The sequence below is a fragment of the Abramis brama genome, assembly GCF_963993115.1.
Source record: "Abramis brama genome assembly, chromosome: 6".
In the NCBI taxonomy this organism is placed as follows: Eukaryota; Metazoa; Chordata; class Actinopteri; order Cypriniformes; family Leuciscidae; genus Abramis; species Abramis brama.
In genome coordinates, this window is record NC_139968.1 from 33,205,691 (window position 1) to 33,222,557 (window position 16,867).

Below are 16,867 nucleotides of genomic sequence, written 5' to 3' on the forward strand. Positions count from 1 at the left end.
AGTTGCGTGCCGCCACCGACCTTGCTCTCCAAGCAACGAAGGTGACCGCACGCTCGCTGGGTCAGGTGATGTCCACCTGTGTGGTCCAGGAACGACACATGTGGAGCGGTCCCGGTTCCTCGACACCCCCATATCCCAGGCTGGCCTCTTCGGGTGTGCAGTTGAGGACTTTGCCCAGCAGTTCTCGACTGCCCAGAAGCAGACTGAGGCTCTAAAACATGTCCTGCCACTCCCGCTGCTTGTCCCATGACGGGCAGCACCCTAATGTGGTTAAAGAAAGAACTCACTCTCCCATCTCTGAGCACACAGAGTTCTCGGATGACAGTGCGCGCCGCTCACGAGCCTCGCCACTCTCGTCCCCCTCTGTCGCCAGACCCCTGCCAGAGCACGCCCCCGTGGGACGCTAGTCCTCCCCTGGCCTCCTCTGGCAGGATGCGGCTAATGACTGTGCCCCCGCACCGGGCCGCTATGCCACCCTCGCCTGGGCCGGTCATTCCGCCTCGCTGCACCACCGAGGGTACGTCTGTGGTCCGCATGACCCCGCTAGTTTAGTTCCTGGGAGCCTGGTTAGAGCTTCCCGGTCTGTCCATCAGGCTCGGCTAAGCGATTCAGTTCGCGCGGTCTCCTCCCCGCTTCAGGGGAGTTCGCTTCACTATGGTCGGTGGCAATGCCCCTGTCATGACAGCGGAGGTCGCCACCCTACTGGCGAAGGGTGCGATCGAGACTGTCCCTCCAGCCGAAATGAAGTCCGTCTTCTACAGCCCCTACTTCATTGTACCGAAGAAATCCGGTGGACTGGGTCAACTGGGAGAAGAGCAAACTCTGCCCCATGCAGAGGATCTCTTTTCTCGGTATGGAGATCGACTCGGTCGCCATGTGCGCGCAGCTTACGAGCGAGCGCGTGCAGTCACTGCTGACTTGCCTTCGTCGGTTCGAGGGCAAGAGTGCGGTTCCACTGAAATATTTTCAGAGGCTCCTGGGGCATATGGCATCCGCAGCCGCAGTCACGCCGCTCGGATTGCTTCATATGAGACCACTTCAGCTGCGGGGGCACCCCCGTGCCGTGTTGGGCATGGCAACACGGCACGCTCCGAGTCCCAGTGACTCCGACCTGCCGTCAGACCTTCACCCCGTGGTCGAACCTCAATTTTCTACGGGCCGGAGTGCCCTTAGAATGAGCTTCCAGGCATGTTGTTGTCTCAACAGATGCCTCCACCACGGGCTGGGGTGCCATGTGCAATGGACATGCTGCCGCGGGCTCCTGGATAGGACCCCAGCGCCTTTGGCATGTCAATTGCCTCGAGTTGCTGGCTGTACGCCTTGCCCGCGTCCGTGCGTTGCTCAGGGTCAACACGTACTAGTCCGATCAAACAATACCGCCACAGTAGCGTACATCAACCATCAAGGTGGTCTACGCTCCCGCCGTATGTCGCAACTCGCCCGCCACCTCCTCATATGGAGTCAGAAGCATCTGAGGTCGCTTCGAGACATTTTTATCCCGGGACACCTGAACCAGGCGGCCGACGAGCTGTCTCGGTTTCGGCTTCTCGCTGGAGAATGGCGACTCCATCCCCAGTCGGTCCAGCTGATTTGGGATCAGTTCGGGGACGCACAGGTAGATCTGTTTGCCTCCCACGACTCATCCCATTGCGACCTGTATTATTCCCTGACCGAGGGCACGCTCGGCACGGATGCACTGGCGCACAGCTGGCCGCGGGGCCTACGCAAGTATGCGTTTCCCCCAGTGAGCCTTCTTGCGCAGACTTTGCGCAAGATCAGGGAGGACGAGGAGCAGGTAATATTGGTTGCCCCGTATTGGCACAACCGCACCTGGTTCCCAGAACTAGTTCTCCTCGCAACAGCACCTCCCTGGCCAATTCCATTGAGGAAGGACCTGCTTTCTCAGGGACGGGGCACCTTATGGCACCCTCGTCCCGATCTTTGGAACCTCCACGTGTGGCTCCTGGACGGGACGAGGTAGGTTTGAGTACCCTACCACCAGCGGTGGTGGCTACCATCACTTCCGCTAGAGCATCATCCACAAGACATGCCTATGCGTTGAAGTGGAACCTCTTCGTCAACTGGTGTTCTTCTAAACATCTAGAACCCACAAAATGCCCGATTAGTGTCGTGCTTTCCTTCCTGCAAGAAGGGTTGGAGCGAAGGCTGTCTCCCTCCACCCTGAAAGTGTACGTTGCCGCCATTGCCGCACATCACGACGCAGTTGATGGTAAGTCCTTGGGAAAGCACGACCTGATCATCAGGTTCCTGAGGGGAGCGAGGAGACTGAATCCTCCTTGTCCTCCCCTCGTACCCTCTTGGGACCTCTCAGTGGTTTTAACTGCCCTGCAGAGTGCTCCCTTTGAGCCTCTGCAATCAGTGGAGCTTAAGTTCCTGTCAATGAAGACAGCGCTCCTGGTTGCATTGGCCTCCATCAAGAGGGTAGGGGACCTGCAGGCATTTTCGGTTGACGAAGCGTGCCTGGAATTCGGACCGGCTAACTCTCACGTGACCCTGAGACCCCGGCCTGGATATGTGCCCAAGGTTCCCACCACTCCCTTTCGGGACCAGGTGGTGAACCTGCAAGCGCTGCCTTTGGAGGAGGCAGACCCAGCCTTGGCACTGCTCTGTCCAGTACGCGCCCTCCGTGCTTACGTCGACAGAACGCAGTGTTTCAGGACCTCAGACCAGCTCTTTGTCTGTCATGGTGGGAAGCTGAAGGGAAAGGCTCTCTCCAAGCAAAGGTTGTCTCACTGGATAGTGGACGCCATTGCTTTGGCTTATCAGCAGCAAGGTCGACCATGCCCCCTTGGTGTGACGGCCCACTCCACCTGGAGTATGGCATCCTCTTGGGCTCTAGCGCATGGCGCCTCGCTAACAGACATCTGCAGAGCTGCAGGCTGGGCGACACCTAACACTTTCGCGAGATTTTACAATCTCCGAGTAGAGCCAGTTTCTTCTCATGTACTCGCTTCAACTAGCCGGTACTAGATTCTGCTCAGGTGTCTTCGCTTGCTCGCCATTCCTCTCCACGGACGGGATACGTGCGATATTCTCCTCAGGTGAGCCTAATAAGCCCTGAGTCTCCTCCAGCACTGACGACTTCAACGCCAGAGTTATGCCACGGGCAGCTTTCGCGCTTGGCTAGGTGCCTCCATGTGCATGGTTCCCCCTCTGGGCGACCCCCACATGTGTATTCCACTGTAAGCCTCTCTGAGCATGTGTCTTTCCCTTGGCAAGCCACCTTGCCACCCCTGGGGTTGAAATATTCCACCTGCGGCTGGACACCCCAGTGATTCTCCATATGCAGCCCTTTGCGGTCATATGTGTATTCTAAGTGTATATGTGCTCTTCGTGCTGGGCATGATTGCATATTTCCACTGAGATATGCTTCCCAGTGTACCTTGGTATTCCTGTGTTAAGTAGGAGTCCTTCGTCCGTGCCAGTCTCACGACAGGGAGCTCAGACTTACGCAGGGCACTGGAAGACAGTCGAGAGGTGGCGTGATTACACTGGGAACCCCATTCGTCGTCATCCGACGTAACTCGGAGTGACAACGAAAGGGAACGTCTCGGTTACGTATGTAACCCTCGTTCCCTGAGTAGGGAACGGAGACGTTACGTCTCCCTGCCACTTCCGCTGTACCGCTGGAACGCCTGAGTTCAGTCTCGGCTCCTCAGCGAAAACATATCTGCATGTTGCTCGCGCACTTCCTTATATACCCCCAGGATGGGGCGGAGTTACGCTATGCAAATTCCGCAGACCCATGGCATTTCATTGCCATTGGCTCATTTTATATACTCGAAGATGATTTCTAAGCAAAACCCCATTCGTCGTCATCCGACGTAACGTCTCCGTTCCCTACTCAGGGAACGAGGGTTACATACGTAACCGAGAAGTTTCCGGGCCTCATCTGGGCTGGCAAACTATGGCACATATGGCTCAGTTCTGGAAGCGGCAAAGTTCATATGAGCCGGTTTTAATGTGAGTTGTGGCTTGCTGTGTGTGATCCAGATGCCGCCCATGTGACCTTTGTCATTGTTTTATGCATGTTTGGCATGAGTTTTTGTTGAATATACGCTGTTTTGACCAGCAGGGGTCCCCACGGTCTGAACGCTTCGAAACAGTGAATCATTTTGCGAAGCAATTGGTTCAATGGATTCAAAGCTTTGAAATGCTTTGTTTCTCCCATCACTAGGGAAAACAGGATTGGGATCAAGACTTGACACAGAGTTTTTTTGTTTTCAGTATTTATTGTTTCACTATAGGGGCATTTTAAGTATATATATATATATATATATATATATATATATATATATATATATATATATATATATATATATATATGCATGTTTGGCATTAGTTTTTGTTGAATATACGCTGTATATACGAATATATATATAACAAGATGAGGACTGCTTTTACAAATGTTGGATAGCCTAAAATATCAAGAAGATAACAGGAGATCTCTGCACTTTATATCTTATGTTTCTTTAATTCTATCTTTTGAATTGTAACATGAATATTTCTTATAGTGATACAATGTAATTTAGGGTAGTATGCCAGAGAATGATATAGGCTAGGTACTAAACACTACTAAATATAATAATGGTTTATAATGTTTTTTTATTTTTTTACAAATGGGGTTTCTACAAAAGTGGGCGTTTCTAAGTTTTGTGTGTTTTCAAACTGGTGAGTGTGTATAAATGAGACATACTTGTTATGGAAATGTCAGTGATGGACAATAATTGCTCTCGGATTTCGTCAGGAGCTGTGGGTCTTTCTTCCTATGACTGACTCATACTTTCGTTTTTGGCGTCAACGAACTCCCATTAGTCTGATTACTTTCGTTTTTGGCGTCCTGAACGGTAGGCTAGGATACTTTTGTTTCCACAGAATCTGTATCAGTGTCAGAGGAGGCGATGGGCTTTCTTATTTTCATCCTATTGTGGTTTTTACTGCTTGGTAAGTATGCATTTGTTTCTGGTGATTCACAATAAAAACGAATGAAGATTGTGGCGGATTTTCGCATATTATTATTTTAGCCCAAAATGATTTTAGCTCTGTTGGGTATAAATCTAGACTGTGGAGACATTGGCGCTCCTGTTTGTATTACAAGTTAAAGTTATAGACCTTTTATTAATTGATTTCTATGTACTGTATATTTATTGTAATGTTGTAACTATTGTCATTTTTTAAACTTGTACTATGGACCTTCCATTTTGAGTCCTGAATAAAGTCATTATTATTATATTATAATAGTTTCTTTTTATCCAAGGCAAAGCAAGTTTTATTAGCTTGGGGAAATGCATTTAGTGAAAGGAAATTTTAAGTCCATGTCCAACTCTAAATTTTAAGGAATTTATATCTTTGATTTCATAGTAACACTTTACAATAAGGTTCATTAACTAACATGAACTACTGAGCAACACATTTGTTACTGTATTTGTTTAATCTTAGTTAATAATAATACAACTGTTAATTGTTTGTTCATGTAATGTTAATCAGTGCATTAACTAATGTTAACAAATACAAATTTTGATTTTAATAATGTTTTAGTAAATGCTGAAATTAATATTAACTAAGATTATGCTGTAGAAGTGCAGTTCATTATTAGTTCATGTTTGTAACATATTAGATATGTTATACATATATGAGGTTATGAGGACATCTAGTGGTCATCTGATATAATGACATCCAGAGTCACATGTGTATGTTTTGGTTAATGAAGTCAGTTTAATAAAGTTATGTGATGGAGCAGGTGCTCGTGTTCGTCAGTCTGTCTAAAGAACAGAACAATGTTAACAAATCTAACTAATGAAATCATATTGTAAAGTGTTACTGATTTCATGATAGCTAACACTTTCATGAATACATACAAAAAATGTACAACATCAACAAAACTAAACATGAATTCCTCATAATTACCTTCTTGATTCTAACTGTTTTGTTTGGTAAAGTAAATAATATTTAGTAATATTATCATAATTTCCCTATTTTTGTTTGATGAGTTATACATTATAATTGTATCAGCGTCTTTTCATTTGGAAGAGAGGCTCTCTGACCTACTGCTGCTCTCCATCGAGCGAGATATTACAACTAATTGTGAGGAAGTCATTAAAATATTTAAAAACACAACAGACGGTAGGCTACTGCTTTAAATACAGGTAATTAATTTAATTAATAAATGTAAAAAAATAAAAATAAATCTGTGCCTTTTTGGTCCATCTGCCTCTGCCCCTGCTGTGCACGCCACTGAATTAAGGTGGCGCGGTCCTCTGTCCTCAGGTCCGAAATCTCTCTCTCTCTCTCTCTCTCAAATCGTGTAACAGATTGTAATAGATGACACAGAACTATTTCAGGGCGTGTTTCATTTTAAAAGAGTTATTAAAAGCGCACTAGGCTGGGAAAGAGAACTCGCGCTGTTTCCCAGGCGACTCTCATTGTGTGCGCTCTCAGAGACGGAGCAAAGCACGTCAAATACACACAAAAATCAATCGGGCTTGGTGAGTATTCAGGTAAACACAGTCGATCGATGCTGGAGGGAAAACACGATCACCCACGGAAAAACAAGATCGAGATGTTGACAGTGACAGACTTGAATGTGTGACAGTAACTATTCTTAAAAATAAAGGTTCTTTGGCATTGATGGTTCCATGAGGTACCTTGAACATCCATGATGGAATCTTTCCATTCCACTAAAGGTTCTTTAGATTTATATATTTTTTAAAGAGCTGATCACTGAAAGGTTATTTGGGGAACCAAAAATGGTTCTTCAATGGCATCACTGCAAAAACACCCTTTTGGAACCTTTATTTTTAAGAGTTTATGTGAAATTAATAATTTGTTTCTTACTGAGGCTTTTATGTTGTATGCTATACTAGTACATTGTTGTGAGCTTATTTGTGATGTAATGGTATAAAGTAATTGACAATGCTGTTTACCAATACAATGTTTATATTGTTTGGAAATTTACAGAAAATGTTACTATGCATGTTGTATGTGTCCTATACTTTCTTAAAGTGATTTAAGTGATTACCTGTTCTTTTCTTCTCCAGGTGTGTTTGGTGTTAAGACAGACAGAGTGTCAGTGTCAGTGATGGAGGGAGATTCAGTCACTCTTCACACTGATGTTGAAACAAACCAACAAGAAAAGATCAAATGGTATTTTAATAACACCCGCATCGCTCAAATTAGTGGAGATCTCAGTAATATCTGTACAGATGTTCAGTGTAATGAAGATACTGAGAGATTCAGAGACAGACTGAAGCTGGATCATCAGACTGGATTTCTGACCATCACAAACATCACAAACACAAACTCTGGAGTTTATCAACTACAGATCATCAGCAGCAACACCGTCATTGGAAAGATATTTAGTGTTACTGTCCATGGTGAGTCATTTAACAAATGTTTTAAAAAACATGCATAATCACAATGTGTTTAGTTACTTTCAGAGCTGTTTATTCTCTTTGCCTGTGTACAGTTGCGTCCCAAACATTTATGGACCACACTTTGACGTTTTGTTCTACAAAGTTAATAACACACACCCATAGCGAAAACGGAAACTTTGAAGCAGTTTGGCTCATTTTTTGAAAACGTACGTTTTTAAAGGGGTCCTTTTATGCCCTTCTATGAAGTCTTGATTTTGTTTTTGGGGTGTACTATAATATCTTTTCATCCTTGATTGTTCAAAATGTGCATTATTTTTCACATATTTTACAGCTTCCCAGTCTGTCTCGTCGTTTTCAATGAAGCCCCTCCTTCCGAAATGCAAAATGTAGGCCTATGTAATTGTGATTGTTTAGCTGGCCCAGTGTGATGTGATTTGGCAGCACTCAGCGCGTATTCGGGAAATGTACCGCCCTTCATAACCGCAAGATCTACTCAGATGTAAATATTAACAATGGCGTCAATTTCAAAACAATTCAAGCCTGATTCAGACCCTCACAATGTTAACGAACAAGAGGATTGTGATGACCGGATTTCATGTACTGACTTTGCAAAAACAGATTTTACAGGAAATTTCAGAGTGGTATGTTGTTTTTTGCTTCTGATTGATTATATATTCGATGGTATACACCATTTAATCATTTGTCAGAAAACCATGGTAATACAAACAGTAATCGATCACAAAATCACTGATAATTTTCCTAAGAACAGTCTTACAAAAGCAAGACCTTACAGAAGCAACAGTAAACACTACACCAGTACTGTAATGTTAGTTAGCAGGCTAGCGAAGGCACAGCTTTGCCTACCATATTTTTCTTTGTTCGTTTTTTCAGATGTATTGAGGGTCATTTGTGGATATAGTAATACACTCATATTCATTCAAATAAGTAATTTCACCATGGTTAATAAAAGTTAAATGTTGCTTATCCACCCCACTAGGGGGACAATCAAAATCACTAGGGGACAAATGCAGCAATCACATGTAAATGAGGGAGTAAAGGAGGTTTCAGAATCCCACAGAAGAATCCTCTGTCCTATTATACCAGATGTTTATTTGTGTTTTAGATGTTCCTGGTGCAGAGACGGATAAGAAAAAGTCTGTGAAGGAGGGAGAATCTGTCACTTTAGATCCTGGTGTAGTGAAAAACCCCAAAGATTTGATGACATGGTATTTCAATGACAGTCGTTTAGCTGAAATCAGTGGAGATCTGAGGAAGATCTGTACAGATGATCAGTGTAAAGAGAGATTCAGAGACAGACTGAAGCTGGATCATCAGACTGGATCTCTGACCATCACAAACATCTGGACCGCAGACTCTGGAGTTTATCATCTTGAGATCTTCAGCAACAGCAGCATCATCCGCCGCCAGCGCAGCATCAGCATTATCAGTGAAAATGGGACTGGCCCTAGTGAGTAAAATTCAGTCAGTTTTTCAATGATTTTGTTTTCATTGTGACCTGTCTGAAAAAGAGAGCTCTGAAAATGAAATAATTAAATCATTCAAATAATTGAGATCATTTGTATCACTGTGACATGCATGTCAAGTGACACACTTGTCACAATTGAAAGCTATTAACATAAACAATGCATAAAAATCAGTCAGTTTTCCCATGAGCACCAGATGAAGCCATTTATCGGTTCCATAAATAGCACACAACTGATGAAGGTGGAAAGGCATAAGAATCAATTATTGTCAATCTCTAGTTAATGACTATATTTTTTTCATTACAGATTGGATTATGTATTTAATAATACCAGGAGTTGTTGGTGTTCTGCTGGTGCTTGCAGGTGTAACTGGTGAGAATTTCTTTCTTTTGTGTGTGTGTTTTGCCTGCCTGGAACTACTTTAGCTGTGCGTTTCCCTGAAAATAATGCACACCTTAGAACGTTTGTCAACCAATCAGATTCAAGCATTCAACGGCCCTGTAGTATAAATCAGTATAATGACTAAGATTGTGCTGCTTTTTTAGATGTGAAGTTGTTTAGGGAAGATGACTGACATTTTAACTGCGTTTATGTTAGTTATCTATGTTTATGTTATGTGTTTATGTTATAGTTATCTGTTATCTAACTGTGTTCAAGTTAGAAGTTTCATGTTTCAAATCACATGCAAAAAAGTCACATGATGCAGTCATATTTTTCATAGAAACAATCAAATCCTTATTGAATAGTTTATGGGTGATTTAATCACAAAGCATCAAACACTGCATTCAAACATGTAGAATTGCTAATAAGATGACAATGTGATTCAGTTTATCTGTTTGAAGATTCATTAAACTGAAGAGTATTATGTGTGTGTGTGTGTAGTTGAAACAACAATGCTCTTCATTTCCTTTACCTTCTGTCAATCTGTTTTCTTCTTCCAGGTGAACAGTGTAGAAAACGGGCCCATAATAATAACATCTTGTATCCCTTAAATAATAAACCAAATGACTTTTGGACAGATGAAGAGTTTTTTTTAATGTATGTGTAATTCTGTCACAACCATTTAGCTTATAACCAGTGTCATGTGTAAAGTGATGTAAGCATTTGCAATGTTTGTGCATCATGGATGGACACTGGCTATTTTGGATCCTCTTCGCTGTGAAGCTTACTAACATTTTACTGGATTTAACTAACCGTGGAAGTTATTCTAGTCCTGTTACGCATGTTGGTGGACATCTATTCAATAGTAGCCTGGCAAGCCAGACCTACATCAAGATATTGGGTCTGGCAACTCACCATTGGCACGGCTCAATCCGAGGGGCGGGATATACGGTTGTCCTTCAAATTCCCTCTGCATGCTGCATGCAACAGGATAGCAATACAACCAACCAGAGCGTTTTCCCGACAGCGGAGCTAGTTGATAGATTCAACTTTTGCCGTATCTGGTGGTATCTGTATATGGCAAAACTACGAACACATCTTCCTTTTTTAAGAATGCGTGCCAAAGACTTAAATGCCATTCTTTGTTCTTTTCTCAAAGAAAAGCTTAACTCCAAGTCCTCCAAGAGTCGCGGCCAAAACTGATTTAAAAGACCACTGTTCACAAGCAGCAGCCATTCTTTGTTTTCAAGTAGCAGGGAATTCACACGGAACTGTCGCAACTCTGTCGTCATTATGTTAAGCCCGCACACCAACTCTATACACGATGTGATTGGCCTGACTAGAGTTTGTTTTTCCCAGCTCACAAGCCAAAGGAGAGTGGCTAGACTACCCTGGCTGCAAAATAAATTTTGCTGCCGCTAGGGTGCGTCTAGATTTCTAGGCCAATGGGCTTTATGCACAGCTGCACTACTTCCTGAACTTCAGCCAGCTCTTTGTTTCCTGTCTGCCATTATTGGACAAACTGATTAATCCAGGTGTGTCTAATTATTGTTACTGAGGTCAGGCACACCTGGATTAATCAGTTTGTCCAATAATGGCAGACAGGAAACAAAGAGCTGGCTGAAGTTCAGGAAGTAGTGCAGCTGTGCATAAAGCCCATTCAATAGTCATTTTCTTTCAGTGTAACTGCACATGAGTCATTACCGTGGACACACACTACTGCCTCACTCCATAGGCTTCCACACAGTGGCCAGAAGTTGTAACTGCAAAAAATATTGGTTTGATTGAAAGATGACAAGATACAAAAATTGATCATGGCTGGAATACCTTGCCAAAATATGATGACTTAACGGAATAATAACATTGTTTAATTTTTAAAGTAGGCTTTTTCATATACATAGTCATGGTATATATTACTTTTATATATACAATCAGTTTTGATTAAAGGGATACTTCACCGATTAGCTTTAAGCATTGTATCAGTAGAAACCTGGTAGTATTTTTGAATGACCGTGCTTCCCTCCCTCATGTCCCCCTGAGACGAGAGATTTCTGTATTGTGTGTCTGGATAAAAAAACTTAGATTACACAGAAGTCGGCATTTTGCGCCATCGGAGGCTTTTTTGGCCAGAGACGAGAGACTACAGCCAGTAGGAGGAGCTAGTTCCGCATGTTTTCAACCCACACATAGGGGGATCTCAACATAAAACGCCGTCTTTTCAGTTCCGAGTCGACTAGTAGCCTAGTTGTAGAATTTCTTCCGATACTGCCCTCTGTAACCGGTGGGCGTGGCTTGGGAGTGTCCTTGTAGGGCAGCGAAGCAAGTGCATTCTGGGAGTTGTTGTCTTTCATCCACATGAGCCAAAAATACATTTCCTGGCTTTTCTCAATCTAGAAGGCAGCAACTTCTAAAATAATTTCACATTTCTACTACATAAATGACCCAATTTAAATACTTCCATCTTTCCAGCGGTAAAATATCCCTTTAACTATGTGTTCACTAAAATGGACATCATGCATCCGCAGCTATATTTCAGCCAACCAATATTTAACATAGGCTCATAAATCAAATTTGATGTGGTGTCCTTGCAGTGATCCGACGGGGTGGCACATCGCCCGCGACGCGTGGAGCTCATATTGTTAAGTCCAAAGTTTGCTTCATTTGTGACATGAATACTGCCGAATACATAAAGCCGAACACATCTTTTCAAAGTATAGTCGGTATATATAAAAAAATATATTACTGTGGCTTCCTTCCTCGACCTTCAAGGACAGCTTTACTGTATTATTTATTGTAAGGTTCCAATAACAGCATTCATTTATGATTTTAATAAATATAATCATATAGTCTGCACTGAATGTTTTTATTGTATGCAGTTTTAAAATGTACTACACTGGTGCGAATATATTATTAGTTTAAAGAGAATGGAAATGGCATGTTAGTAAAGAGAATGGAAATGGCATGTTAGTAAAGAGAATGAAAATGGCATGTAGCAAATTAGCTCAAAGGGGAAAAATATATATATAAAATGATTATATTAGCGACATATATAATTACAGCTAGTTATATTTAATTATAAAGGTATAGATCAGCTTTTTCAGAATTTATTTTCAAGGAAAACACATTTTAATATGTAATTTTGGTGATTAAAGATAGTTTTAAGGGATACAATTATTGACTACAGGGGGAGTTGAAAGATTATTGGCTTTATTGATTATTATACTCCTGGCCAAGAAGGATAACTTTCTCTATGTTGTAAACTCTATGTTATACTAACAGTACAAAAGCATGTAGCAAGATCGAACGTTTAAGTGACTGATCTGTGAACTGCAAACACAGAGACAATCAATAAATGAAACTATACAACTAAACTAAGCAGAGCTTATATATAGAATGAAGAAAAGCAAAGGAAAAGAGAGAGAAGAGCAAAGAATGGACAATGTTAACCACAACCTAATGCGATTCAAAAATCACCTTCTTAAAAGAGGTCAAACTCAGAGACACATCTAAAGATTGATAAAACGGTTATTTGCATTGGCTTTGGTGCTGAACAAGAGTCCTGGATGTGTGTAGAATACAGAAATTCTTCATGAGTTTGTTAGGCGTGAGCTGAAGTGTTTATTGAACTGAAAAATAACTTGAAAGTAAATTTGTAAAGTAAGTCAGTAAGTAAAGTTAAGTCAGGAAGAAGTGTCTATGGTGTTATGTGCTTATGAAATTAACGTCTTAAACTGCTGTTCTTATTACCTTAGTATTTTCACTATATTTTGGAAATTTACATCCACTGCAGAGTTGATAGTTATGGTCTGTTTAATTGAGAGCTGGACGATTCATTTGTTCATCCGTGACTATTTCAAAATTCCCTACAAAATTAACAAATCTCTTTGACCTGTTTCACTTACAGAAGCTTCACTAAGCAATGTTTTCAAAAACAATACCGTTATAAACAAAGAAAACGCAAATTTGTGAAAACAGTGACGTCAGGCGCATGCGTATTACGTGTTCAGTCTGAAGGTGTGAAGTGTTTCTTACAAAGTGATGTTGCCAACTACTGGCCTGATGTGAATAATGCAGGGTTATAGGCGTTTTTGCGGATCCGGTTATTTTGACAACGCTGTCATCTGTACATGGAAAATGCAAAGGAATTTTTTTTTTTTTTTCCCAAAATTCCATTTTTAGTAGCCTACATTGTTGTAAACGCACCATAAGCTAGGACATGTCTGTACTTGTAGCAGGTGGGAAACACATATAGCCTAATAGGAGAGTCTGCTTGTTGATTACAAAGTAATGTATTACAAAGTCAGTCATGTGTCTTATATTGCACCTTCACTTATTGTACATTTATCTTGTCTATGCTATTAAAAGTCTTGTTTTTTTGTAATTGTGTCTTGTTTTTTCTACAAAAAATCTAAACATCCTCAAAAATAAAATTTATAAAATTGCCATGGTGTTGACTCTTTCTTTTCCAGGAATGTACTAAATATTTAAATATACTGCCTTGTTCCTTTATTTGATTTTTAAAACTAATTTTATTAGTTATTCTAATTTAACAAAAGTTTCAAAAGCCAAATACAGAAATGATGCAAGCATGTGTACTTGCATAGACATTGTAATGCATGGAGTCACTATTGCATGCAAGTAAACTGTGAGTTTCACATTAGCAACTGCACAGTTGCCCTTCAACTGCACGCTGTTTTCACACCTCTATCATGCCCTCTCAAAGGCACATCAACCCCATGTTTATTTATAGGCACTCTTATGCACACACTTTTTGTTTAAGCAACTGATCAAACCACACGTATATATTTAAGAGCATCAGACCACAGGTTTCAGACTCTCAAACTGAGCTGGTCCCAGTAGGGATGTTGTGAAGTTTAGTGCTTTTCCATAATTTGCGTTCAGATACGTGGATTCTCAACAACCCCAGAACTTGTCCACAACTTGTAAAGATCAGAGTTCACATACAGAAACCAAATGCTCAGCGCTCACTAGTGAAGGGGACTTATAGACTATACTCTCGTGCAGACAGACGCATAGTCCACGTGATTCTCCTCTGAAGCTGTCTGTAACAAAAAACATTAAACAAAATACAAAAAGAAAATTAATAAATGTTTGAAATGAAAGGAATTCAGATGCATAACAGCAAGTGTGATTTACTAGGCTAAAACAAACACTGTGGCAAATGTTCTTATTATTGGACAAAGGAAAGAACTGCAGCAATGAAATTGTCTCAAATACTATACAGTTTGATTGGACACACAAACTATTGGAATTAACATCCTCTTCCATTTTAAATGTCTATTTATTTAGCTAACTATTCATATGGTTATTTGAGTTGTATTATCTAGGTTTTTTTCCTCTGCTGTCTGCTATCTGAACAGACCTACTACCTATTTTTCTTTTTTGGTCACAACCCACAAGCTGAGAACCACTGATCTACTCAACCCATCAGGGCTTGAATACAAACTCATATTAATCGTAAGTGTGTGTCAGTTCATCATATAAAGCACACACACCTGCACTCATACTCACAATAAGACACAGAAATAGAAAATGAACTTACCAGTTTACGAACATTTCGTTTGTAGAATGTCGGATCAGCGTAAGTGATCTCTTCATCACGAGTCTGCACTGTTGCATCATCATCATCAACAACAACCACTATAACAATAAAAATAGGTAAACAAAACAGTACTGAAATTTAACTAAATCTTTGTATTCAAAAAGTTAAATTGTTCATTTATGTGATTAATGACAGATATAATTGCCAAAACTGTCTCCTAACTTGTCACTAGGTAGTTCCCTAAACAGGTTATGTGTGTATGTAGCGCCATCTATTGTCTTAGAGATATATATATATATATATATATATTGCAAACTAAGTGTAATTCACAGAAATGGTCAAACTCAGTAATACGCTAAATATGTATAATTCTCTCTTATAAGCAGTAAAGACTTGCCTTCTTGATCAGTTTCTCTGTGTTTCCTGCAGATCCAGAAGATCCCGAATCCTGCAACAATCATCAGAGATCCAGCAGAGATCAACACTATCAGAGACACTGAGACTGGAGGATGAGGAGAAGAGAGTCATTATTGTGAGTGAATCTGTATATAAACGCATATATCATCAGTGCTGTGGTACCTGCACATGTGTGACAGAGTGTGTTGATGTCCAGATGTGTGGTCTGGTTGCTGATGGGATTGTTCAGCACACAGCTGTAGGTGTTTTTATCCTGATATTCCACCTCCAGAGGTAGAGAGAGACTGATGCTGAGATCACACACACTGATGCTGGACAATACACTGATTCCTGCGTACCAGGAGAGAGTCACATCACTCACATTCAACACTGATGAACACACCAATGAACAATTTGATGATGATGATGATGATGATGATGATGATGATGAGGATGAGGATGATGAAGAAGAACATTGTGAAGAGTTACTGATGATGACAGGAACAGGCAGACGAGCTGAAAAACATTAGAGAGTAACAAGGAATAAGGATAAATCTAATAAACTGTGTTTGTCATCCCACACTGAAATCATTTTATAAATTAGTTGCAGTAACAAGAAGAATATGAACGTTTTGGACATACAGTATGTAGTCTCTACTCACCATAGACAGAAACACTGAATGTTTTTAATGTCAGTTTCGCTCCACTTATCTCTAGTTGATAAACTCCAGTATGTTCAGTTGTGGTGTTTGTGATGGTCAGAGATCCAGTTTGATTGTCCAGCTTCAGTCTGTCTCTGAATCTCCCATCAGGAACATCATCATATGTGGAGGAAATGTTAGTGTCTCTATTGATTTTAGCTATGAGAGACTTTTCAGCTCCAAAAGACCACAGTAGGTCTTTATCTCCATGTATTTCAGTAACATTAGTTTGTAAAGTGACAAAATCTCCCTCCATCACTGACTGTATTTCATTTGTCTCAGAACAAAACACACCTGTAGAACACAAAAAGGTTTTGTGTCTTTTTTTGTTTAGAAAGTCTGAAATCCAAGGCGAATTCAAGAACAGCAGTAAAGACTTAAAAGATATATGAACAGACAGATAAGTGTGATCTTTATCTTTAAAGTTATCAACTGTAGAGTGCCGAGTTTAATTCTGCTGGACATTTTTAATCATAGTTGTGTATGTGGGACATTGCCGAACGCCTGAATACAAAGTCAATCAGTTTGACTTGATTGATTTGGGAAGAAAAGCAAATGCAAACCCCTAATTTGAACAGTAGAAATAGACAGTGTTCTGAAACAGAAAGAAATTAAGCAATAAAGATTATATTTTTAACTTACCAAGAATCATCCTGCACAAACAAAAGAAAAGAAACACGTGAAGCATTTTCTTCAGTAGTTCAGTGTCTGATGTAATAAGACTATATCCGCTGGAAACAGTCAAACTGGTGTGAATCCTCCCACGACACAGTTTAACCCTTCTAATGCACACACATGCACCGTCTTTACATATAAACGTTCATCTGGCTCTTATTGAGACTTTACATGTACTTATATAGAAAACAATTCTTCTTTTTTATCATTTAACATTGATTCATATTGAAATGTATAGTTGCCTGACTGATATACAAGTATAAGAGTGCAATA

At 41.0% G+C, this 16,867-nt stretch overlaps 1 protein-coding gene and 1 long non-coding RNA gene across 2 annotated transcripts; one reads left to right on the top strand and one right to left on the bottom strand.

Annotated features, from left to right (window-relative positions):
- Window positions 1–4,651: 4,651 nt before the first annotated feature.
- Window positions 4,652–9,946, top strand: LOC311084734 (uncharacterized protein). Its single transcript, XM_084116960.1, has 5 exons — window positions 4,652–4,965; window positions 7,059–7,394; window positions 8,518–8,862; window positions 9,185–9,250; window positions 9,820–9,946. The coding sequence occupies exons 1-5, from the start codon at window positions 4,923–4,925 to the stop codon at window positions 9,924–9,926; spliced, it is 897 nt and encodes a 298-aa protein (XP_083973086.1). The 5' UTR covers window positions 4,652–4,922; the 3' UTR covers window positions 9,927–9,946.
- Window positions 9,947–13,881: 3,935 nt separating this feature from the next.
- LOC311084738 lies at window positions 13,882–15,663 on the bottom strand. Its single transcript, XR_014606579.1, has 3 exons — window positions 15,220–15,663; window positions 14,823–14,920; window positions 13,882–14,322 (listed from the first exon to the last, which is right to left on the bottom strand). It is a non-coding gene; the product is annotated as an uncharacterized lncRNA (long non-coding RNA).
- Between the last annotated feature and the right edge of the window lie 1,204 nt (window positions 15,664–16,867).

Excerpts from the sequence above, each read along its gene's own strand:
- LOC311084734 (XM_084116960.1), top strand. The coding sequence starts at position 4,923 with ATGGGCTTTCTTATTTTCATCCTATTGTGGTTTTTACTGCTTG. Across the intron at positions 7,395-8,517 it reads ATTTAGTGTTACTGTCCATG|ATGTTCCTGGTGCAGAGACG; the intron begins GTGAGTCATTTA and ends TTTGTGTTTTAG. Across the intron at positions 8,863-9,184 it reads TGAAAATGGGACTGGCCCTA|ATTGGATTATGTATTTAATA; the intron begins GTGAGTAAAATT and ends TTTTCATTACAG.